At 39.5% G+C, this 24,577-nt stretch overlaps 1 protein-coding gene across 12 annotated transcripts in view; it reads left to right on the top strand.

The window, feature by feature from the left end:
• Window positions 1-24,577, top strand: part of CACNA1C (calcium voltage-gated channel subunit alpha1 C) — a 997,067-nt gene that overhangs the window by 939,282 nt on the left and 33,208 nt on the right. For all 12 annotated transcript variants that reach the window (XM_056800748.1, XM_056800749.1, XM_056800750.1 and 9 more), the window contains 7 exons: window positions 1,292-1,420; window positions 3,485-3,550; window positions 6,460-6,551; window positions 10,995-11,160; window positions 12,243-12,370; window positions 13,278-13,374; window positions 14,681-14,783. In XM_056800748.1, coding sequence (XP_056656726.1) covers window positions 1,292-1,420; window positions 3,485-3,550; window positions 6,460-6,551; window positions 10,995-11,160; window positions 12,243-12,370; window positions 13,278-13,374; window positions 14,681-14,783 — 781 coding nt within the window. The remainder of the gene's footprint in view (window positions 1-1,291; window positions 1,421-3,484; window positions 3,551-6,459; window positions 6,552-10,994; window positions 11,161-12,242; window positions 12,371-13,277; window positions 13,375-14,680; window positions 14,784-24,577) is intronic.

Raw genomic sequence — 24,577 nt, 5'->3', positions numbered from 1 at the left:
CAGTGGCAGGGGTTGGGGTGAGCTGCACTAGTTTGCGGGTGGGGAAGGTAGGAACAGATACACTGACTCTCCTTTGAAATACTTTCTACCTGAGCAGAGCAGCCAAGCTGGATATAGGGATGGGAGTGGAGGGTCTGTACATTTCTATGCAGTCTGTGGAGTTCTAAGTTCCAAAAGCAGAGAACGAGAAGGAAACATCACCACTCACTCTCCTGGGTATCAGTTGTTCAAAGTCCTAGGTCAAACAAAACTGGAAATCCATCCTTCAGCCCATACTGGAGCCATGTACCCCAAGCCTACCAATTTTAATCTCATTGGCCCATCTCTTCCTTTATTCCCCTCTCCCCAAAAAGAGACTCAACCAAAGACTCTATTTAGGAAGATGATGCTCCCCAAGGCAGAGCATCTCTCTTCAAAGAAAATGAAGCTCATTGGCTCAACCAGGGAAATGGCAACTCCCTTCAGAAGCTGTCACTCAGATACAGGTCCCTGGCAAAAGCAAAGAAGGGAGATAGTAAACAGTAAAATACTTAGATAATACATATGGAGAGAGAGAGAGAGACAGAGACAACAAGAAGAGAAAATCTTTCTACATGGAGTCACAAGAGCCAGGGCCAGCAACTGAAAGGGAGATTCCCAGGCATTTATACACAAAGTCCTGATCCATAGACAATGCCCATTCAAGATTTGGATCCCATTGGCAATGCCAGATTAAGGGCAGCAAAAGGTATATCAAGGGTTTCCCAGCCATGATTAAGTACAATATCCCAGTGGGAGTGGAGGGCAGTCCGAGAGCCAGAGGCTTTCATAAAAGACAGTCATTTCTTCTGAACCTTTCTCGGTCACTAAATTGAAAGCTCTATCAGCTACCAGGAAATTTAGAATTGGAGGGTCAAACAGAATGATTAAGTTAAGGGGTGAGAGAGAAGGAGGTGTTCAGAAATAAAGTCCTAACAATGGGGAACATACATTCAAGCATACCTCTTTACAAAGAGCTCTGCCTAGAAACAACTTGATCTTGACTCTTGAGGTAGCATATAGGGACCAAGGGAAGGGCTGAGCATGGAGACTCACCAGAGAGCAGTCTATGTACAACCTGAGAACAGATTCTGGGAAGTAGGAAAGGGAATCCAAAGAAAGGAACAGAGTGCAGCTAACCCCACCCCACCCTTATCAATCCCCTGCCTCAACCAGGCATTGCTTTCTTGGAGCAGGGCTCCTACCCTCCATCCCCATCCCTGTCTCTCTCTGGCTATGTTAACTACTACCTCATGTTACCAATGGATTCCAGAATGCAGAGGAGAACTCCCGGATCTCCATCACCTTCTTCCGTCTTTTCCGTGTCATGCGTCTCGTCAAGTTGCTGAGCCGTGGGGAGGGCATCCGGACCCTGCTTTGGACTTTCATCAAATCTTTCCAGGTATTCTCATTTTTTCTCCTCCTGACAGCAACAGCTTGAACACAACCTTCCTTCTGTCCTACCATCCTAAAAAAAGATTTTCTTGCCTGATTGAGGAGAAATATTAGAAGACATTTCATTGAAGTTTACTATTCCCTAAACAAAGCATGTTTTGCATAGTTGATATGTCTGTTAAGTAGTTATCACCTTCCTCTTCAGAAATGAATGTTATTGCAGCACATGTACTCATTCATTCAACTAGTTAATTGCTTCCAAGGAAAAGGGAAGAGTTCTGATGACACCCTAATGGAGAAAGATGAGAATGATTTGATCTAAAAGGTACAGAGCTGCTTGCGCTTTTCAGCTAAGTATGGCAAGGTAATCTCTCTTTTAGTCACCTGCCATAGTTTTCCCAATTTATAAAAAGAGGGCTACCTTTTGATGCTCTGTGTGGCTACAGATGAGCTTATAAATATGAAGGCTTAGGAAAGCAAAAACAAAAACACATCCTTCTGTTAAGTGTTTTGAATTTCTTGAACACATGTGATATGGAACCCACAGCTAGAATGGTCTGGCCTCCATCTAGAGAAGCCCCGACAATGTAGCAGATGATGGGGAGACTTTTATGCTAGACCTTCAGAATCACTCTCAAATCAATGAAACTCAACAACAATGAAACATAGCCTTCTTTGTCCCTAGGACTGAACTCTGCTATTGGGGAAAAGGTAGTAGGACCTAAAATCTATTTCTGCCCTGGACAGAAGCCACCACAGGAGAAAGGAATATCTATTTGAGGAATATATCCTCAGACACCTGCCTTGACCCAGGGTCAAAGCTGAGACACCTAAACTAGCATTGAACCAAGTTAGCTACATGAATCCAAATTCTAAAGATTTGATTTTCAAAAATTCTTTCTCTTTTTCCAATTATTGTTTGTTTCTCTCCCTCTCATTTAACTCAATGGGGGGGGGGAGCCTTGCAAAAAATATGGATCCATCAAAACAATACTTTTCTAACAAATATACATAATGTCCGACAGTCAACATCAAACACAATTCTCTAAGACCTAATGTGTCCTAGCTACTCTGGCCTAGCTTTATCCTTCACTATTAGCCACTCCAGGCTCCTAGCTTGTGAAAGCAGTATCTTTCCCCCTCCTCCACCCCCATCAATTCTCATTGTCGGCACTGAAAGGCAAGGGTCTCTCAAGTGTCAAGACTTGGGCCAAGAAATCAGAGAAAAAGTATAAGTTTCCATTGTTTGCTATGTCAAATAATGTAATTATTGAATATTATTCACTTAACATGTTTGTTAAATGACCTCTATGGTCTCTTTGAGCTTGGACTGTCCAGAGAAGTTAAATCAGTTTCATGGAAGTCACTACAGTGTTACATCACTAAGCCAGCTAGGACAATGGCTAAAGGCCGTGTGATCCCTGGGTTCAGTCCTAGCTAGGCCTGTAGCGCTAGGGGAAGGGGACAAAGCCCCACCTGGGAGGAGAGGAGGAGATGCTGCCTCGAGTTCAAGGGGGAAAGGGAAGCCTTGGAGATTGGACTTGGAGCTTACTGAGCGTGGATCTGCGGTGACATCTAGTGGTGGTGAGAGCTAATCCTAACGCCTTCAGAGAACGTCTTCTCCAGCCCAAACCACATTCTTTGTTTTGTATCTTCCAGAGAAGGGACTGAAGCCCAGGAGAGATACAGTTGCAGGCTGCCGAGCAAAGGCTTCAAACAAGCTGGGGTTTAGAATCCCACAGCCAGCCTTTCTCTGAGTCCTTCCTTCACAGAATCCATCAGAGGGTCTCTGAATGTAAAGGGATTCCATGTGTTTCCTAGCCCAACCTGTCCCTGCTGAGATCTCCCTCTCTGACTTCCCTCCCCAGAAGCTTGTTATGATGAGTGGCACCTTGTACTACAGGGCTACCTCAGGAGGTCCACCAGATCCTTGTTCTTGCATCTTGTACCATCTTGTATCCAGCACTGGCTGACTGTGCCAAGTACATCTTCCTGGGAGTGGGGCAGGATGCAGTGGGCCCGCTTTTTCATGAAAGGCTGCAACACAGCAGGCTTATTCACTTTCTTCCAGGCTCTACCCTATGTGGCTCTTCTAATAGTGATGTTGTTCTTCATCTACGCTGTCATTGGAATGCAGGTAGGAGATACACCAAGAATTCACAGGTCTCTGGTTCTGTCCCCACACACCTAGACCCCCTTCTCCCTCCCTTTCCTTTTGTCTTCCTCCATTTCATTCCCCCTCTGCCTCTCCATTTTTCCTTCTCCTTCTCTCTCTCCTCCCCGCTCCCTCCTTCTCTCCTCTATTACCAGTACGATGCATGTCTGATGTCCCCCTGACAACAGTTGGAGTCTGAAACAGAATTCTTCATTCCAGACCTAATCACTACTTTCACTATGGGTGGGCAATGAAACAGATGCAAATAAATTCCACAAATATTTAATAAGTACCTCTGGTGTGGAACACTGTTGGGCAAAACTTAGACAAAAGGAAATCTCTAAACCATCTTCCTGGTGAATCCAGAACTTTATTCTGCTATTGTCAGTGAGAATCATTGCCAAATTCTTTGACAGATTCTTTTGTGGGGCTTCATCCCCGAGGATGTGTTTAAAGGTCGCATATGAGGGCAGCTAGGTAATACAGTGTAGAGAGTGGAGTCAGTAGGACATGGGTTTAAATATGGCCTTGGGTACTTCCTAACTGTGTGACCCTGGGCAAATCACTTAATCCCAATTGCCTAGCCCTTGCCTTTCTGCCTTGGAGCTGCTACTAAGACAGAAAGTAAGTGTTTAAGAAGCAAATAAATAGGAGAAAATATACCCTTTGCTAATCAGTGCCTGAAATGCAATTTAATTCAGCATTTACCAAGTGCCTACTCTGTGGATAACACTGGGAGTACCGATAGGATATCCTCAAGGGGTTCCATTCCATTCATTCCGTTCATGAAGGATACAACTCATTAAAAGAAAAACAAACACAAAGTAATTTGAAGAGGGGGACTAATACTGGGTTTGGGATCAGGAAGCAATAAGGAAAATTTCTGTATATGTGGTAGAACCTGGGCCAAACTTTGAAGGAAGCTGAGGATTCTAAATGAAGGAAATAGGGCAATGAATTCCAAGAACAGGGAAATGACTTGCCCAAGTATACAGAGTATACAGAGGTGATAGAAATTTGGGGACTGGCTAGTAATTCATCTTGGCTGGGACACAGTATGTGAAGGGCTATATAATGTGAAATAAGTCAGTAAAGGTAGGTTAAAGCCAAATTGTTGAAGACTTCAAAAGGCAGGCCAAGTGATTTGTATTTTTGAGAGAGGAAATAGGCACCTACCAAAATGTTTTGAGGAGGAAACTGACATGGTCAACCTTGTGCGATAGGAAGATTATTTTGGCAGCTCAGTAGAGGACAGATTCAAGAGAGGAAAACAGAAACAGAGAGACAATTAAAATTGCCCCAGATGAGAGAGACGGCCTGAACTAAAATAGTGAGCATGTTCATGGAGAGCCAATATATATCCACATACATATATATACATACAGGAAGTGATTTAAGGAAAGAGAAGAGATAAAAATGTCTCTCAGGTTGCAGACCTGGGTAACTAGGACAGTGGTGGCCTTGAGACAAATAGAGAAGTTCTTTGACAACGTGGATTAAAAGGAGAAGATAAAACGCTCTCCAGTGCTACATACACAGTGTGACCTTATCAGACTAAGAGAAGCTGGACATACCTCTCCCAGCACAAAGAAAGGAACCCCTCGCCTAATCAAATGTGGCAAAAATCATTACAGCAGCAACCTAAGAGTCCAACTTATACACTACAGTCTTCAAGTCCCTGGGAAGCCTTTTCCTTCATTTTCTAAAGCTTCAACATAGACAAAGTTAGGAGGGTTTTGTTTTGCTTTCTCAAAAAGTTAGATCCTTCAGCAGTATGGTGGCCCCAAGTTCTCCAAGCTCTAGTTCCAGTTGGCAATCCTCTTCTCCAAAGGGAAATTCAAGAACCAAGCCAGATCCAGCCTAGTGAAATGACATATGGTCTGTTGTGAGTAGATCCAACACATTCCCCTGGTCTCTCATCTCAAAGACCCTAAAAACTAAAGCCAAGAAAATAGTTCCTTCTCAGAGTATTCGTAGACCCATTAATGTTGACCGTTTCAGGGATTAAAATAAATTCAACAGACATACCATCTAAGACAAGGTTCAAATCTCTTCATTAACACCTAGAATATAAAAATGAAATGGTAAGTACAGCTAGAAATATCCAAAACAAACCACTGAAAATTGCCATGCAAAGGATAAGTTACACTTGCTCAAATCATGGGTCCCTGTTAAATGCTGCCACATTTTCCAAGTTTCAGGTGATGCCATGTTTCAAAAGCTAAAATTTGAAGAATGTTTGTTAGTTGGTTAGGCAGAAGACTTGAGGGCCAATCAGTCATTCTAAACAGAGATAGGAACAGGTCAACTAAGATTTTTGTCCCATGATGCTGAATCTTAAAAACACTAACTATAATTTGAGACAACAAACATTATGTGTTTTTGGAAGTCAATGTGCTGTAAGAGTTGGGGATATAAAAGCAAATGTAAAATAGAACCTGCCCTCAAAGGGTCGACATTCTGCAGGGGCAATAGTGATGCAGGAAGTTGAAATAACTGACCTTAGTACTTAGCAAGAATAACTAAAATAGGAAAAGAATAGATTGGGAGGTCCCAAACATCAAATTGCTAGTTATGGTTCTGATTTGGATGCTGCCTTACAGCATTTTAAGTCCAGAAGTTGAGTCAAGGTCCTTTAGAAGCCAATTGGGGACTTACATGACAAGGTGAAGAAAAATAATTGGGGGGGGGGATTAGGAATAAAGGTTAGGGAATGCAGTTTTGTGGCTTGTTATCCCTGAAACTGTGGCCTGGTAGCCTAGGTATAATGAGAATTTGGCTAGTTTGTCATGTGGAAAATCATCTCACTCTAGGATAGCCAAGTAACATTTATGGGATAGAAACTAGGAGTCTAACCAACCCTGTCACACACTCTTTCTTTCCTCTACTAGGTATTTGGCAAAATTGCCCTGAATGATACCACAGAAATCAATCGGAACAACAACTTTCAGACCTTCCCTCAAGCTGTGCTGTTACTCTTCAGGTGGGTAATTCAGTGGTATAGCTATAAGTACTCAAAAACCACCAGATGACATTGGGGAGCAAAGCAAGTTCAGCTGTCAACGACACCTAACCAGGAGAGTGATCTTCATACATGGGGGAATTCACTCCCTCATCCATTCCTGTGACTGTAACTTTCCTAGCAATTCCTCTCCAGGCCATGGCTTCCCTTTAAAATTCTCTTCTTGCCCTCCTCCTCCAAATTCCCAGCTGCAACTTCTAGGGCTGTCTGGATCATATTTACTGAGAGTGTTTTCCTAAGGCTTACCCCTTCTCCTCAGGTCAGAACTCTAAATGAGGGAATTCCCTCTCCTTCATATATAGTTAAGTCTTAAGTCAAAATACAATAGACAGTTTGGGTTTATATTGACCAATAGTTTAATCAGATTTAATGGCTTAGAAGTAAACATGCATATTTAGAACAGAGGCTAATGCTTTCTAAGCCCAGGGGAAAGTGGGAAGTTTAAAGTGAGTGGATAATTGATAATACATTCAGTTCTCTCCCTGGAGAGAGGGAAGAAGTGAGGTAAGAGCTCTCTTCCTGGCCAGTAATCAGTCATATTTCACCCAGGACATATCTCATGCTGGGATTCTTCTCTTATCCCTGGATCAGATATCACTACAATCATTAGAGCTATTATTTTGCCCTCTATGGCACTCTGTTTTCTTGTGATACATTCTTCCCTCTTGCTTTCCTGGTCCCTTCTTCTCCTGTTCATCTTAGCTTCCTTCTCCAAGGCCCTTTCAAACTCAAGGTCAGAGAAGGAACCTCAAAAATTTGTGCCATCCTTGGTTTTTAAAATGTTTCTAGCAGAGTAAGTACCTGGGTACTGAGTCACTCCCACTGCACATGTGGCCAAAAATGGGCTACCTGTATCTTCATTATCACACAGAAACTCACAGAGATTGTCACCTCTAAAACCTCATGACCTTAAACTCTGAAACACCTCTCTCTAATCATAACATCCTGTTCATCCATTCCTCTCTCCCCCTCTTCACTTCAACTTCCTATATTCCTGTTTTTAACCATCATGCCTCCAACTCTGGTCTCACTTCATTTCCTTGCCTTCTTTTCTTATTAACATTCATGTTATGTAAAGTATGAACCTTAATGTAATGCCACCTACCCTGTAAAATCTCACAATTGTCAGACAGACCATATAGACACTTCTTCATCCTCTAGGCATATTTATTCACTCCTACCCATGCTCAAAGGCAATTCCAGACTCTTAGAAAAGAACCACCATCAAATTATTCACTCCTACTATCTCAAGGTCCTGAGGTAACCCTGAGGGAATATACTTCCCCCACTCAAAACTTTACCTCTCAAGCTAAACTACCAATGTCCTTCCATTCGCAGAATGAGTTATAATGATATTTTTACATCTTAAACATAACTATTTGCTTAGCAATAAGGTAAAAGGAATAATATTATCAGAGTTATTCATCTTTTCAAACAAATGTAAGGTAATACTTTCCTGCCAAGGAACAGTATTAATGAGGAAGAGTAGGAGTACACTTACCAAAACATGGCAGTGAAACATGAGTAAAAAAAACTTATCTGCTCAGGGGAACTCACAACCTTGGACTCCAGACTTGGAGGTCATTGGTCCATTCAGGAACATCTGAGCCACACAAAGCTATCTTTGCTAGCTGCTTATTTGGGGTCCTCACCACTCTCCAGATAGACAAATATTCATTTCCTTTATTTTCTAACCAACAAAGCATTAAGAAACTCTTTTAAGTTACACCAGCTCTTAAGAGGATATTGGAAAAGTTACATTTCTTAATTTATCTAGCAATTCTCTTTCAGCCAAAGAACTCCAAGGCCAACCAGGCTGTTTCTCTCTGAACAAATACAAGTATAGATAGAGCTGTTCACTCACCAGGATGGTGCATCATCCAATCAGGTTGTAGTAAACAAAGCTCATATTAAAAAAAAAAAGTTCAGGCTAACCCTCTGGACAAGGTAAAGAAGCCTAGCCAGCTCTTCACTCAACAGGATTCTAGATTTCAGCATCTCTTCCTATTCAACAATACAACTGTAAAACCTGACTCTCACTGACAAATATTCTGAGATGCTTCACCACCCTTAGGTGTCGCTAAAGGGCAGAAGCTGAGACTAAATGCCCACAGTCCCATAAGCTCCAGCCTTTAATCCAATCAAGAACTGGGTGCTGAGTGCTTTTGCTTTACTTAAAAATAAAAATTAAAAAAATAATAATAAACTCAGAGTTTCTTTTTGCCCCTTTCCTACCCATTCATGCCCTACTCCAATTCTTGGCCTTTTTAGATATAGCAGCTAAAAAACACTGCTAGAGAAGATGATGTAATCATATTGACCAAGTTTGATATGAATGTGTTATCTTACCTCAACTGAGCCCTTACTGATGAATGGAAATCCTTTTATTTTTCTCTTGTGGGTTCTCTATCTCACACTAAGCAGCTATTCCAAACTTCCAGTCCTGGAGGCCTGCCTTTCACTCCTCTAAGGGAGAACTCTTAGCAGAGGACCTTTCCTCTCACTCAATTGATGAACTAAAAGGCATCCTCGATCCTTTCCTCTCAGTTGCCAACTCTGTCCCCTCCTCTTCAGTCCCTCAATCATTACCATAGTTCATGTGTTCAGTAACTCTCATCTGGACTTATTGTGATAACCTTTTGACAGATTTCTCTTCTTCGGTTTCCAGCTTCAGCAATTTATCTTCCACACAAATGCCAAATTAATAATCCTAAGGCACAAATCTGGCCATGAAAAATGGCCTCAAAAAATCTTTCATGTCTTCCTATTGCCTTTAGCTCATAATATACTTGTCAGTTTGACATTTAAAGGCTTTAACAATATGGCTCCAATCTATTAGTTCAGCTTTATTTCACATTACTCCTCTTCACATACTCTATTCTAGCTAAATTGCACTATTACTAGCTATCCAGACTTGGTATACCATCTCCTGCCTCATACATTTGTCGCCCATGCCTAGAATGCTCTCCTTCCTCTCCTCTCAAGTCATCCCTTAGCAAGAATGACCAAGGGGAGCATCTAGCTGGCTAAGAAGATAGAACCTCAGGCCTGAAATCAAGAAGATCCAGGTTCAAATCTTACCTCAGATATTTCCTAGCAGTGTGACCCTGAGCAAGTCACTTAATCCCATTTGCCTAGCCCTTGCCCTTCTGTCTTAGAGTTGTTACTAGGGCAGAAAGGAAGAGTTTTTAAAAAGGAGTGACAGACTTTTTCTTAAGTGACTAACATTGAGGAGGAAGGAGGCAGGTGGTCTCCCTCTTTACACCTCACCCATGGTCCTCCATGGCTATGGGGCAGCCATCCCCAAAATACCACCCATTGCTGTGGTACTCCCTGCTAGTTCTATTCTCCTACCCCAGAGTAGCACTAGATAGATGTTCTGAGAGATGGACCACCCCTTGTTCCAGCATGACTGACTACATTTATAGTTTAATGGTCCTCTGGAGTGCTGCTACTCATGACTACCTCAACCAAATGTCCCAGGTGCAAAAATTCCTAGTTAGCTCTCTACTCACCTGTACCTCTTAGAATGCTTTGAGGCCATCTTAGGTGCAGCTCCTACTCAAAGACTTTGCTGACATGCCCAGTTACAAAACCTACCAAGTCACCTTGTATTTACTTTCCTGTGAACATAACATAATCGCCCTAATAGAACGTAAACCTCCGAGTGCAGGAATTTTTGTATTTAGAATCATCCCAAAGCAAAGCCATTCATTCGGTTACTCTTTCTTTGACACCCTCCCTTTCAACAGCATTCATTCTTCCTGTTATAGCACCCTCCGCTGTAGCCATCCCCTGACCATGTTATACCCCATGTTCCAAAATATCTCTTCCCCATCCCAGTTAAAATACCCATTTCCTCTGAACTCTGTTTGGGACTATAAGTCCCCAAGAAACAAGATTCACTAAACTGATTCATACTAAAATTAGCTTGAATGTTAAACACCCACAGTAATATTTACATTGAAGAGACCATGCCAAAAGGAGCGAGAATCTAATGACGCTAGACCAGTGGTTGAGAGTGTTTTGTATATACCTCCAATCACAGTACATAGAAAGCTTGTGTTTTACAAATGTCAAAGTTGGCCCTGTTGGTATATAATTATTATAAAACTATAATTATTGTGATATTGTGAATATAATGATGTTATAATACAACAGAGCTACTGATCTTTTTATTCTACTCTAGTTGTCCATTTTTCAATTTGTTTGCAGAATTCCAGTTGATTTTTTTAAACATAGGCATGACTCTTTATTATAACAAAAGTGCCTATCTCCTCCTCCTGATTTCCCTCACCAGAATGCAACTGTTAATGTTATTGGCCATGCCACCACTGTCTTCTAATCCTTTCTTGCCAAGCCTGAGTTTGATCCTGCCTTATCTCTCTTCTCCACCCTTCACAGGTGTGCCACAGGGGAAGCATGGCAAGATATCATGCTAGCCTGCCTGCCAGGAAAGAAATGTGCCCCTGAGTCTGAGCCGAATAACACTACTGAAGCGGAAACACTCTGTGGCAGCAGTTTTGCTGTGTTCTATTTTATCAGTTTTTACATGCTCTGTGCCTTCCTGGTGAGCTAACTCTGAAAGCAAACCTCTGAACCCCCAACCCCACCTCTGTCCCAATCTGGCCTCTCAGCAAGTCTAGGGAAATGAGCATTCTACTCTAGAATTCTCCAAGCCTTCAAAATAGCTGAGCTTCATAGGAACCCTTGTCAGGGAGAGTCCAGCCACAGTAGAGCCTGTCTTAGGAAGATGAAGCTCAAGCAAGCTTGTCTAAACAACAGTAAAAAAAAATTCAGAGGTGTGTCCATGGTCAGAAGTTCAGCAACCCAAAAGGTATACATTTTCCTTTTTGGCTATTGGTGGCATTACCCTAACCAATGGAGTAAGAGTTACAAGCAAACAGATTTTTGATAGAGCATAAGGTAGAAATTTCTGATAATTAGAAACATAGATCTAAACTAAAAAGGACCTTAGAAAGATGAGGGAAACTGAGGCCTAGAGAACTTAAATGGACTACCTCATATCTTATTGATAGTGTCATGACTGAGATTTGAATTTAGTTCCTTTGACTCTAAGTTTTTTGCTCTTTCCATTGTACCAAAAAAGAAACAAGCTGCCTCATTAGGCAGTTAAGTTCTCCAATGCTGGAGATAGTTGGGCAGAGGCAGAAAGACTACTTGTAGAGAATTTTGGACTAGATGATTTAGATAGAGGTTGAACATTCTAAGACCCATGAAAACAGTGGAGCGTTTTACCAGCTGACCTTTGATCTTTTTGCACTTTGCTTACTTGTTGAAGAGAATTCCCTACAGCTCCTAGACACCAGCTAGAAGCTTGACTTTATACATTTCTACATGGTTTCCTTGGAAGGCTAATATCTCCATGGATATTCAAATTGTAGGGTCAGGGTTTTGAACAGTTGTTTTCCTGGTTCCAGATAGTTTGGGGAAATTTTCACTTCTGCCACCAAGAAACATCAACTGATAAACTCTGCTATAGAGAAAAGGAGCACCAGTATCCTTTAAAGGGCCCAGACATGTCATGCTCCCCAAACTCTTACCTTGGAGCATAAAACTATGGCCTTGACACAACCATGGTAGGAGTGCAGGATTGGGGTCACTGAAAATGCCTTCTTGTGCCTTCTGTAGATCATCAACCTCTTTGTAGCTGTTATCATGGACAACTTCGACTACCTGACAAGAGACTGGTCCATCCTAGGTCCTCATCACTTGGATGAATTCAAAAGGATCTGGGCAGAATATGACCCTGAAGCCAAGTGAGTATACAGAGGGATAGCTTGTGGCTTCTATGGGCTAATATTTAAAATAGCAGGAGAGACAGAAAAAGACAGAGACAGAATCAGGGAGGGAAGAAGGAAGGAGGGAAGGAAGGAAGGAAGGAAGGAAGGAAGGAAGGAAGGAAGGAAGGAAGGAAGGAAGGAAGGAAGGAAGGAAGGAAGGAAGGAAGGAAGGAAGGAAGGAAGGAAGGAAGGAAGGAAGGAAGGAAGGAAGGAAGGAAGGAAGGAAGGAAGGAAGGAAGGAAGGAAGGAAGGAAGGAAGGGAGGGAAGGAGGGAGGGAAGGAGGGAGGGAGGGAGGGAGCTAGTTAGCTAAGTAACCAGTCATGTTAAGATCTCATGTTAGGATCTCAAGATAACAATAATTACTAAAAGTTCACATTAATATACCACTTTATGACTTGGAATCTATAAAAATCCTCTCCTGATTCCTCACCAATAAATTAAGGTGACTTGGAGTTCCTAAAAGCCATGCCAGTGGGGCATCATCTCTGGCAGGTCTTCCAATCTGGAAAGGTTTGAGTACAGAGCTAGGAACATCCAGCAGTCCTCACCTCTGAGGGCCACTATTTATGAGAACAAACCCCAAAACCTGAAATAGTTTTAGAAAGAAATTGATTAGGGGCAGCTAGGTAGCACAGTGGATAGAATGCTATGGCTGGAGTCAGAAGAGCCTAGGTTCAAATCTGTCCTCAGATACTTCCTAGTCATGTGACCCTGGCCAAGTCACTTAACTGTTTGCCTAGCCCTTGCCCTTCTGTCCTAGAGTTGTTACTAGGACAGAAAGTAAGGATTATTAAAAAAAAAAAAAAGGTTGGGAGTTGAGGGAAAGGTGAGTTGAAGTAGAGACTGGCCTATCCTGATTGTTTCCTTTTCTTCTTCTTCCAGGGGTCGTATCAAACACCTGGATGTGGTGACCTTACTCCGGAGGATCCAACCCCCACTTGGGTTTGGAAAGCTATGCCCTCATCGAGTAGCATGCAAAGTAAGTGTGTTTTGAGTAAGGGTAGGGAGGAAGAATACTCACAACTATGGATATATAAAGGAAACATAATTAGGGAATGTAAGCAGAAGAGAGAAATGGGAGAGACAAGATATTTCCTAGCCATTGTAGCTTTTGCAGAGTCATTTAATATTTCTGGGTCTTAATTATTTGATTTTTAAAATGTATGTGCCAAAATTGGGGAATTGGACCAAATGATCTATTGGTATCCCTTCCAACTCTATCTATGACTCATCTTGGGAAAGTAGAAAGCTAGAATGAATGAGGATATCACCCCACATTCCCCTAATTTTACCCAGATGGCCAATTTGAGACCAAAGAGAGAAAGGTACTCTGATAAGAGCAAGGCTCTCTTTCCTTTGAGAATCCTGGCATATTTCCCAGAATGAGTTGCCTTCACTCCTTTAGATGGCTCCTGGGGACATATAGTCTGTGAATAACATCTCCTGATTTGGTTCTTTCTCCTATCTCATAACCAATGATGTTAAATATCCAACCATAATCATGTGATCCTAAAGCTAAAAGAAGCAAGGATAGGTCATTGAGTCCATCTTCATCCCTCAATACAAGCTTATACAGTATTATTCTATCCCTCTGAATGTTACCTGTTCTTCTAAGCTACACAGACTTGGGAACAATATTGAGTTTCTGCCCAGGGTTTTGGTTTCTATTCCCTACATCCCCTGCTCAGATGGGGGCTATAAACAGTGATAGTACCATGACCATGGGATAACCCTAGAGAAGCTGGAGATTCATCGAGTTTCTTTTCCTCTTCCTTTCCCCATTCCTGCCCTTTGGTTTAATGTGCTCATTAAGTGGAGTTTCTCATTCGCTGAGTAATGGCCAGGGAGAAGAACACTATGAGAGGATAGAGAAAATATAACATAATCCAGAGATTATGCTCTCTTAGATGATGCCAAGTTGGGCAGGCACAAAAGACTACATTGGTACACCAATTCAATTCCATGTAATCCTACAAACATGTATGAAGTACCTACTGTATGCCCAGTGCTAAGCTTTGTCCTCAAAATAGAAAAATGAAAAAGGGCAACATCCTCTACTTTCAAGGATCATCTAAGATACTAAATAAACTCCATAATGTTCCAGAACTGTGGGGCCCCATAAGTATTCTGTTATAACTCATGGAGTCCTTTATTTCAAATAGTTCAGTAGGTAGGCAATATCAGTTATGGTGAATCTGACACCATGGAAAGAACCCCAGAAACTTATGAGGCAGAGGGAGGATAAAAGGGCTAAACGCTTAGTCTTTCCTTTCTTTTCTCCACAGCGTCTGGTATCCATGAATATGCCTCTGAACAGTGATGGGACTGTTATGTTCAATGCCACCTTATTTGCCCTGGTCAGGACAGCCTTGAGGATTAAAACAGAAGGTAAACTAGTCTTGTCATACCCTTCTCCAGAGACTTTCTTTTTTTTTAAATATATTTTTCCATGGTTACATAATTCATTTTCTCACCCTCCGCTCTTCCCTCCCCTCCTGGAGCTGACAAGCAATTGCTCTGGGTTATACATGTTTTATACTTGATGACTATTTCCATATTATTCATTTTTGTAACAGAGCAATATTTTAAGACCAGAACCCCAAATCATATACCCATATAAACAAGTGATAAATCACATGTTTTCTTCTGCATTTCTACTCCCACAGTTCTTTCTCTAGATGTGAATAGCATCTTTCTCATAAGTCCCTCAGGATTGTCCTGGATCTTTGCATTGCTATTAGTAGCAAAGTTGATTACATTTGATCATTACACAATGTTTCAGTTTCTGTGTACAATGTTATCCTGGTTCTGCTCATTTCACTCCACATCAGTTCATGGAATCGTTTCCAATTCATATAGAGAAATCCTCCAGTTTATCATTCCTTATAACACAATAGCATTCCATCACCATCACATATGACAATTTGTTCAGCCATTCCCTAATCAAGGGACACCCCCTCATTTTCCAATTTTTTGCCTCCACAAAGAGTATGACTATAAATATTTTTGTGCAACAGTTATTTATTATCTCTTTGGGGTACAAATCTAGTTGTGGTATTGCTGGATAAAAGGGTATGCATTCTTTTAAAGCCCTTTGGGCATAGTTCCAAATTGCCTTCAAGAGTGGTTAGATCAATTCACAACTCTACCAGCAATGTATTAGTGTCCCAATTTTGCCACATCCCTCTAACATTTATTATTTTCCTTTACCATCATATTGGCTAATCTGCTAGATGTGAAGTGGTACCTCAAAATTGTTTTGATTTGCATTTCTCTAATAAGGAGGGATTTAGAACACTTTTTCATGTGATTATTGATAGTTTTGATTTCTTCATCTGAAAACTGTCTATTCAGGTCTCTTGACCATTTGTCAATTGGGGAGTGGCTTGATTTCTTATACATTTGACTTAGTTCCTTATAAATATGAGAAATTAGACCTTTGTCAGAGAATTTTGTTATAAAAAATTTTCCCAATTTGTTGCTTCCTTTCTAATTATGGTTTTGTACAAAAACTTCTTAATTTAACATAATCAAAATTATTCATTTTACATCTTGTAATGTTCTCTATATCTTTCTTGGTTTTAAATTCTTTCCTTCCCCATAGATCTGAGAGGTATACTATTCTATGTGCACCCAATTTACTTATAATTTCCCTCTGTGTATTTAAGCCATTTACTCATTTTGATATCTTGGTATAGGGTATGAGTTGTTGATCAAAACCTAATTTTTCCCATACTGTTTTCCAGCCATTTTTGTCAAATAGTGGATTCTTATAGGTCTTCTGCTTCATAGGAAATGGATGAGAAATGTGGACAGAAATAGCCTGATTCCATGGGTATACATCACTAAATATCAAAGAAATTGTACTAAACCTGTAGTGCATTCTCACCCAAGTTACTTCTCAATCATGCAATCATAGGTTCATAAGGCTTTCTTACTCTGGACAAATGCATTTTAAAATTGCACTCTGCTTATTCTAGAGAATGGCGGAATATCTACCTTCCAATGCCCCACCACACTCTTGGTTAGACACTAGCAATAAAGGTATGCTGGGGTATAAAAGAGGGACAGGATGAATCTGGCATCCAGATTTACAGAAGGATGTCTGCTCCATGTAGCCTTTGTTTTTATATCAATACATTGAAACTAGGTGAGTACTCTGAGTGTAAGCTTATAGATCTCTCCCTAGAATTCAGAAGTAAACCATAAACTACATCCATAAACAGAAGATTTACCAACTGAACCTAAAAAGAAATTTACTGATCTGTAAACTATTTCCTTTCTATTCTTTTTTTTAATCCTTACCTTCTCTCTTAGAATTGATAATGTGTTTTGCCTCCAAGGCAGAAGAGTGGTAGGAGGTAGGCAATGGGGGTTAAGTGACTTGCCCAGGGTCACACAGCTGGGAGGTATCTGAGGCCACATTTGAACATAGGACCTCCCACCTCTAGGCCTGGCTCTCCAGCTGCCACCTCCTTTCCATTCTTAGCAAAGCTATTGCAATTATATAGCTGATATTCGATATCTTTTTTAAATTCTGATCCAAAGTCTCATGGATCATTATTTCCTGATTATTCAAAGTCTCCCTACCCCCCTGGTGTGGCAGGCTGGTTGCTTTCAGGCTCTGGACCTTACAGCAAAACCCAGAAGTATTTCTGGTACCCTGTAGGGGAGGACCTGGATGAGTTAATATGAAGTGGTGTGTCCTAAAATGATCTTAAAAGAGAAGTATATTGGCCTCATTCCATAAGCACATGCATGGACCAGCCAGTGATGAATTATTCTAGAAAACAAAAGGCCTTTTGGTAAAGGGGATTAGCCAGGGGGTTCAAGGTAAGTAAATGGCTTGGGAGAAACTATAACATTCCATCATATGTTATTGTCAGCAATAAACATTTGGTGATGACTTGATGTGTACCAGATACCACATAACTTGTGTTTAAGAAAATAAGAGATCTAGACAGTTGAAGAATTTGTAAATTGCCTAGTTACAAAATAGTTTATCCACAACCACTGGTAAAGGTAGCTGCTGTGGCTTGGAGAAAAGGGAGTAAACAAGGAAGCAGGAGATCTGAATTCTAGTTCTGTTATGGCACTAACAGGCTCTTTGACAATGGGCAATTTCTTAACTTTTCTGAACCATAGTTTTCTCACCTTTAAAATGAAGTGGTTGGACAAAAGACCTCTAAGGTTCTTTCCTGCTTCTTAGCATCATGTGATGCTGTGTCAATAAAACTTCTGGTTTTTTTAAAAGCTGGAAGGGAACTTAGAGAGACTCTAATCCAACCCTATCCAAGTAGTGAAGCCTAATCAATATATGTCAGGAAGGAAGGGAATAAGTGGTTGAAGAGGGGCTGGATGAAGCTACCTGAAAGCTGATGATGAATCAAAGATATCAGTGAGAGAAAGACAGTAAACCAAGTGCTAAGAAAACTAGAAACCAGGCCCAAATTGGGAACGCTTTAGAAGTATGGTGTGCAGGAAGACTAAACCAGTCAGAAGAGAAGAATTGGGAAAATCAGCACCCAGAACTTAGTGCCAAAACTTGAGAGAAGCTAGAGAGAATTCCAAGAATCCTATCACCTGTGCATGGAAAATTGGGCAATCCTCAGAGTGGAACAAGGGGTAGAGTGAAGAGTTCTATCCTTGGCTAGGGCTAAGGAGTCAGAGTTCAAGTTGGAAGGATGATATTAAAAAAATATATACTAAAAAAAACTAGGCTGAGTTCGTGCCACAGAATCTCCCAAATGCTAAGATCCCAAAGTTGAGGAACAAAAAGACTATTTTGCCAAACAGAGAATAAAAAATTCAAAGGAATCTATAAGATCTTTAAGAAGCAGAAATGGAGTCTATTAGCACCAAGATGACAAAATATCCCATGGGATAAAGACAAGTAAGTTGTGATTTCAAATTTTACTCATTCCCAGAGGCAGTAAGGGAAATGGCAGATTTTGCAACAAACCTATTGTTCTGACCACTATACCCTTGGCCTGAACATAGGTGTCAGGACATAAGCCCTTTGAGAGAAAAAGTCATCCAGTTGTTGTTTTTTTTTACTTGTATCCCTAGCACAGTGCTTGGTACATATTAAGTGCTAAGTTAATTCTGATTAATTGATTAACTGACAGGCATACTGGCTGATGTCATGTCCTAATTGCAGTACCAGAAGCCATTGGTTGTTTAAGATCTTGCACAATGCCTAGTCTCTGTCCTTTCATGGCAGAGACAGATCACTATCTCAATGTCCTCACTAAGGTCAACTTAAAGAGCAAGTGAAATTGCAGTAGCCCAGCTGAGACCAATTCTTCCTTAGGTGTGGACATCATGGCTATTTGGAGAACAATTAGGCCTAAAGGTAGGCTTTCCACCAGTGCCCATAAATTTTCTCTAATAGCTATGGCTGAAATATGTTTGGAAAGTTTATAGTCTACGAGAGAACCTGTTGAGGTGATTTATCCATCATATATTCAGATTTAGGGGGGTTTGTCTGTTTTTCTTCAACTCTTACTTTCTGTTTTAGAATCAATACTAAGTATCAGTTCCAAGGCAGGAGAGAGATAAGGGCTAAGCAATGGAAGTTAAGTGGCTTGACCAATTCCACACTGCTAGAAAATATCTGAGACCAGATTTGAACTCAGGACCTCCCATCTCTAGGCCTGGCTCTCTATCCACTGAGTCACCTAGCTGCCCCCAGATTTTGGTTTTAATGGATTGAAATGAAGGAGAGTTGTTAGCAAACTTAAATATACTGAAATCTCATGCCCAGTGGCAGCATTGGCAAAAATGTGGCACTCGTGCAGAGCCTGCACTCAGGGAGTAGCTTCATCCCTCCTCTTCCCAACTCCTGAGAACATTTTTTGCATGCCCCACCCCTCTGTCCAGCCACCCAAAGCAAACACTTTCTCCCTAAACTCTCCCCAGTATTCAGCAGGGCTCACAGACATCTTGAATTTGCCCTATGGGCACTTGTACTGGGAAAGGGTACACCAAAGAGGGTATTTATTGAGTTGGTAGGTAGTCTAAAGGTGTTCTAAGTTTGTACAGTTATAATGATCACTGATCAGACTTCATGCCCTTTTGCACTGGTCCATCCATACTTCAGATGTGGCTTCATGAGCAGTTCCTTCTCCCAGACTGATATCAGTCAGCTTGCAAGAGAAGTTTCCAAAGGGCTAGAGCATAGAGAAGTGTAGTGTGACCAATCAGAAGATGGTAATGTGGTCTGCATTGGCCACTAGGATGAATTGTTTGCACCAAGACAGAAACAGAGATGAGATAGGGTTTTGATTTTGTTTTGGTTTGGGGGCATTAAATTTATCTTCTACCAGGGTCATCTGCTAGAAAGCTTCAGCAAAGGAGGAGGGAAAGTGGAGTCCCTGGGTTGAAGCAGTATTAAGCCATGCTATATGAGAAGCTGCTACAAATAAATATCTTTTACCATATAAGATGAACTTTGTGTGGGTCCACATGGCATCCCTGACTATTTATTTTGTGCCTAAGGATCTTTAGGCTCTCAAATTAATACTGGTTTAGATCCTAGAGGAAAGTTTGGACCAGATGGATCCCAAGAACAGACTAAGATATTACTGAAATAAAGCCATACCCTTTAGTCCAGGAGGTCCTACAACAACAAATTCATGAAACTCTGAAAAACTAAATAAATCATTACTTAATCCATATCATTTAAGCCCAATATAGGTTATACTAGGTTGAAGGTAAAGGAGATCTTCTGAACTTACTCTCCCAGTTGTTTTCCAAGAACTATCACAGACCCATTATCTCTGATATGGCCACAGAGCCAGATTTCAGAGTTGGAATGGAAATCAGAGGCCATTTGGTACACCCTGCATCTGAAAAAGTAATTTCTTCTATACCCTATTCAACAAAGTCAGTAGTCTTTGGTTAAAGACTTCTAAAGAGGAGCAACTCACTACTTTCCAGGGCTATCCATTCCAATTTAGATAGTTCTCATTGCTAAGAAGATTTTCGTTATACTAAGCCTAACTTTGCCTCATTGCTCCTGGTTCTGTCCTCTGAAACCAAAGAGAACAAGTCCAGCAAACTAATATGTCCCCCTGAGTCTTCTTTCTTCCAGCCTAAACATCTCCAGCTTTTTCCACAGATTCTCATCTGGTATGAACTCAAAGTCTCTCATCATCACAACTGCTCTCCCTTTGATGTCCTCCAGCTTACTAATACTCTCCCTAAATATGGGGCCCATATTTGGTGCCCCATTTTATGGTCTGACCAGATCCAGTTCTGGTACAATGGACCTCTGGGAGTTATAGCTCTCAATGCAAACCCAAGATCACATCAATTTTTTGACTATTTTATCACAATGTCAATTGATAATGATTTTTCACTGAAATCTCTAGTTCTTTTTAAGAAAAGCTGCTGTCTAGGTGAAAAGGATAAATATTTACAAAAATATAAACTGCCTGGATTAATTTAAAAGGAAGTAGAATACTTAATCCCATCTCAAAAAAAAATTGAACAAACTATCAATGAACTCCCTAAGAAAATATCCCCAGGGCCAGGTAGACTCACAAATGTATTTTATCAAACATTTAGAAAGCAATTAATCCCAAAACTATATAAACTATTTGGCAAAATAGACAAAGGAGAAGTTCTACCAAATTCTTCTTATGACACAAATCTAGAACTGATATATAAGCCAGGAAGACCAAAAATAAAGAAAGAAAATTACAGATCAATTTCCTTAATGAATGTCAATGCAAAAATCTCAATTAAAATACAAGCAAGGAAACTACAACAATATATCACAAGGGTTATTCACTATGACAAGGTAGGATTTATACCAAGATACAAGGCTGACTTACTATTAGGGAAATTATCATTAAAATTGACCTTATCAGTCACCAAACTAAAAGAAATCACATCACTATCTGAATAGATGCAGAAACAGCCTTCAATAAAATATACTAATTACTATTAAAAACACTAGAATAAATGGATCTTTACTTAAAATAATAAGCAGTATCTAGCTAAAATCATCAGCAAGTATCATCTGCAATGAGGATAAGTTAGAAGCCTTCCCAATAACATCCAAGATAAGATATCCAAGGATGCCCTTTATCACCACTATTACTTAATATTGTCCTAGAACAGCTAGCTTTTCCAATAAGAGAAGAAAAAGGAATTGAAGGAGTTAAAGTATACAATGAGAAAACTAAACTATGACTCTTTGTGGATGATGTGATGGTATACTTGGAGAATCCTAGAGAATCAATTAAAAAACTAATTGAAATTTGATAATTTTAGTAAAATTGCAGAATGCAAAATAAAATCCACATAAATCATTATAATTTTTATATATTACCGACAAAGTCCTGCAGCAAGAGAGAGAGAAATTCCATTTAAAATAATCTAGACAATATAAAATACTTGGGAATCTATTTGTCAAGACAAACACAGGAATTATATGAACACAATTACAAAGGATTTTTCACACATATAAAATTAAATCTAAACAAATGGAAAAATATTAATTGCTCATGTGTAGGCTGAGCTATCATTATAAAAATGATAATTCAATATGAATTAATTTTTTATTCAATGTCATACCAATCAAACTACCAAAAACTATTTTATAATAATAATAATGAAATTCACATCTGGAAGAACAAAAGCTCAAGAATATCAAAGGAATTAATGAAGAAATTGTAAAGAAAGGTGGTCTACAATTACCTCAAATTATACTATAAAGCAGTAACCATCTAAACAAATCTGGTACTGGCTAAGAAATAGAAAGATGGATCAATGGAATAAATTAAGGGTAAATGACCTTAGTAATCTACTGTTGATAAGCCCAAAGATCCCAGCTTTGAGGATAAGAACTCACTATTTGACAAAAAATTGTTGGGAAAACTGGAAAACAATATGGCAGAAACTAGGATTATACCAATATCTCACACCTAAGATAAAGTCAAAATGAATATGTGATTTAGATATAAAGAATGATACTATAAGGAAATTAGGGGAACATTTGTCACATCTATGGAGAAGGGAAGAATTTATAACCAAATAAGAGAGAGAACATTACAAGATGTAAAATAAATAATTTAGATTATATTACATTTAAAATGTTTTATACAAACAAAACCAATGTATCCAAGATTAGAAGGAAAACAAGGTGGGGAGGGGGCACTACTTAACAAATTTCTCTGATAAAGGTCTCATTTCTCAAATATAGAGAGAATAAAGTCAAATTTATAAGAATACAAACCATTGCTCAGTTGAAAAATAGTCAAAAGATCTGAATAAACAGTTTTCAGTTGAAGAAATTGAAGCTATCAATAATCATATGAAAGAATGTCCTAAATCACTCTTAATTAGAGAAATACAATAATAAGGTTTTTATAGCTTGTATTTGTGAAGGCAATTTTTTTAACCTAAGCTTATGGGCAGCTGGGAGAGCACCAGGCCTGGAGTCAGGAAGATTCCTCTTCATGAATTCAAATCTGCCTTCAGAGATTAACTTCCTCTATGACCCTATGCCATATTTACCTTTGTTTCCTCATCTGTAAAAAAAAGTTGGGGAAGGAAATGGCAAACCACTCCTGTATCTTTGCCAAGAAAACCCCAAATAGGGTCACAAAGAGTTGGTCACAACTGAAAATATTGAAGGACGAAATAAGACTTTACATTTTTCTTTTTTCACTTTGTCTTATTAGATTAATCCTGACTCTATCATCCAATGTCTTATCTATCCCTTCCAGCTCTGAAACTGAAAAACAAGCCATATATGTCTTTATTTAATGAGTTAGTCCAAAAGTATTTATTAGGAGAATTCTATGTAGGGGGAAAAAAGAACATACTATGTTTCAGGTGCCCTACTAAGCAATGAGGTTACAAAGAAAGACCAAACAAAAAACACAAAAACCCAGTCTCTGCTATCAAGAAGTATGCATACTAATGGGAGAAACATGTATATGGGCACATATAAGATATAGAGAGAGTTGAATGAAAGTAATATAAAAGGAAGAGTAATTCAAACAGCTGAAGGGACCAGGAAAAGCCTGATGCAGAAGAATTTTGAGACAAGTGCATTTCCTTTTTCCGTTCCAAGTTCTCTACCTTTCCCTTACCTGCCCCATCTAGTTAGAAGGCAAGAAAAATAAATATAGTCATTCAAAACAAATTTCTACATTAGCCATGTTCCAAGAAAAAAAAGAAATAGAAAGGATGTTTCCATCTGAGTCCATCAGTTAGTTCTCTAAATAACATGCCTCATCATGAGTCTTTTGGAACTGTGGTTCACTGTTGATCAAGTTACTAAATCTTTCAGAGCTGATTATCTTCACAATATTGCTGTTACCTGATAAATTGTTCTCCTGCTTCTACTCACTTCACTTTGCATCAATTTATGCAAGTCTTCTTCAGGTTTTCTGAAATTAACTTCATCATTACTTATAGCATAATAATATTCCACTGCATTTATATACCATAATTTACTGATCCATTCTTCAAATGATGGGCATCGCCTCAGATTCCAATTCTTTGCACTACAAAAACATTTGCTATAAATATTTTTGTATTTATTGATCCTTTTCCTCTTTAATCTCTTTGGGCTACAGTCCTAATAGCAGCATCACTGTGTCAAAATGTATGCACCTTTAGTAGCTTTGTGTGTAATAATTCCAAACTGTTTTCCAGAATGGTTGGCCAAATTCACATCTCCCTCAACACTATATTAGTCTTATTTTCCCATACCTTATCCAGTATTTGTCATTTACTTTTGTATCATCGTAAAAAATCTGATGGCTATGAATTGATACCTCAGAGTTGTCTTCATTTTTATTTCTCTAATTGTTGGTAATACAGAATATTTTTTCATATGACTTTTTTTTGATAGTTTTGATTTTTTTCCCTCTGAAAACTACCTCTTCATATCCTTTGACCATTTATCAATTAGAGAATGACTCCTTTTCTTATAAAGTTGGTTGAGTTTCCTAAATGAGGTCTTTATCAGAGAAACTTGCTTCAAAGATTTTTTCCCATATTCCTGCTTCCCTCCCTCCTAATTTTAGCTTATTATTAGTTATAAAAAATAATTCTTAATTCATGTAACATATTATCCATATTATTTCCTGTGAATCTTCCCTCTCTCTTGTCTGGTCATAAACTCTTCTCTCTACATAGATCTGATAGGAAATTTCTTT

Source organism: Monodelphis domestica, chromosome 5, assembly GCF_027887165.1.
Source record: "Monodelphis domestica isolate mMonDom1 chromosome 5, mMonDom1.pri, whole genome shotgun sequence".
NCBI classification, from domain to species: domain Eukaryota; kingdom Metazoa; phylum Chordata; class Mammalia; order Didelphimorphia; family Didelphidae; genus Monodelphis; species Monodelphis domestica.
The sequence above is the reverse complement of the archived record's forward strand: the minus strand, read 5'-3'. Positions and strand labels throughout refer to the sequence as shown.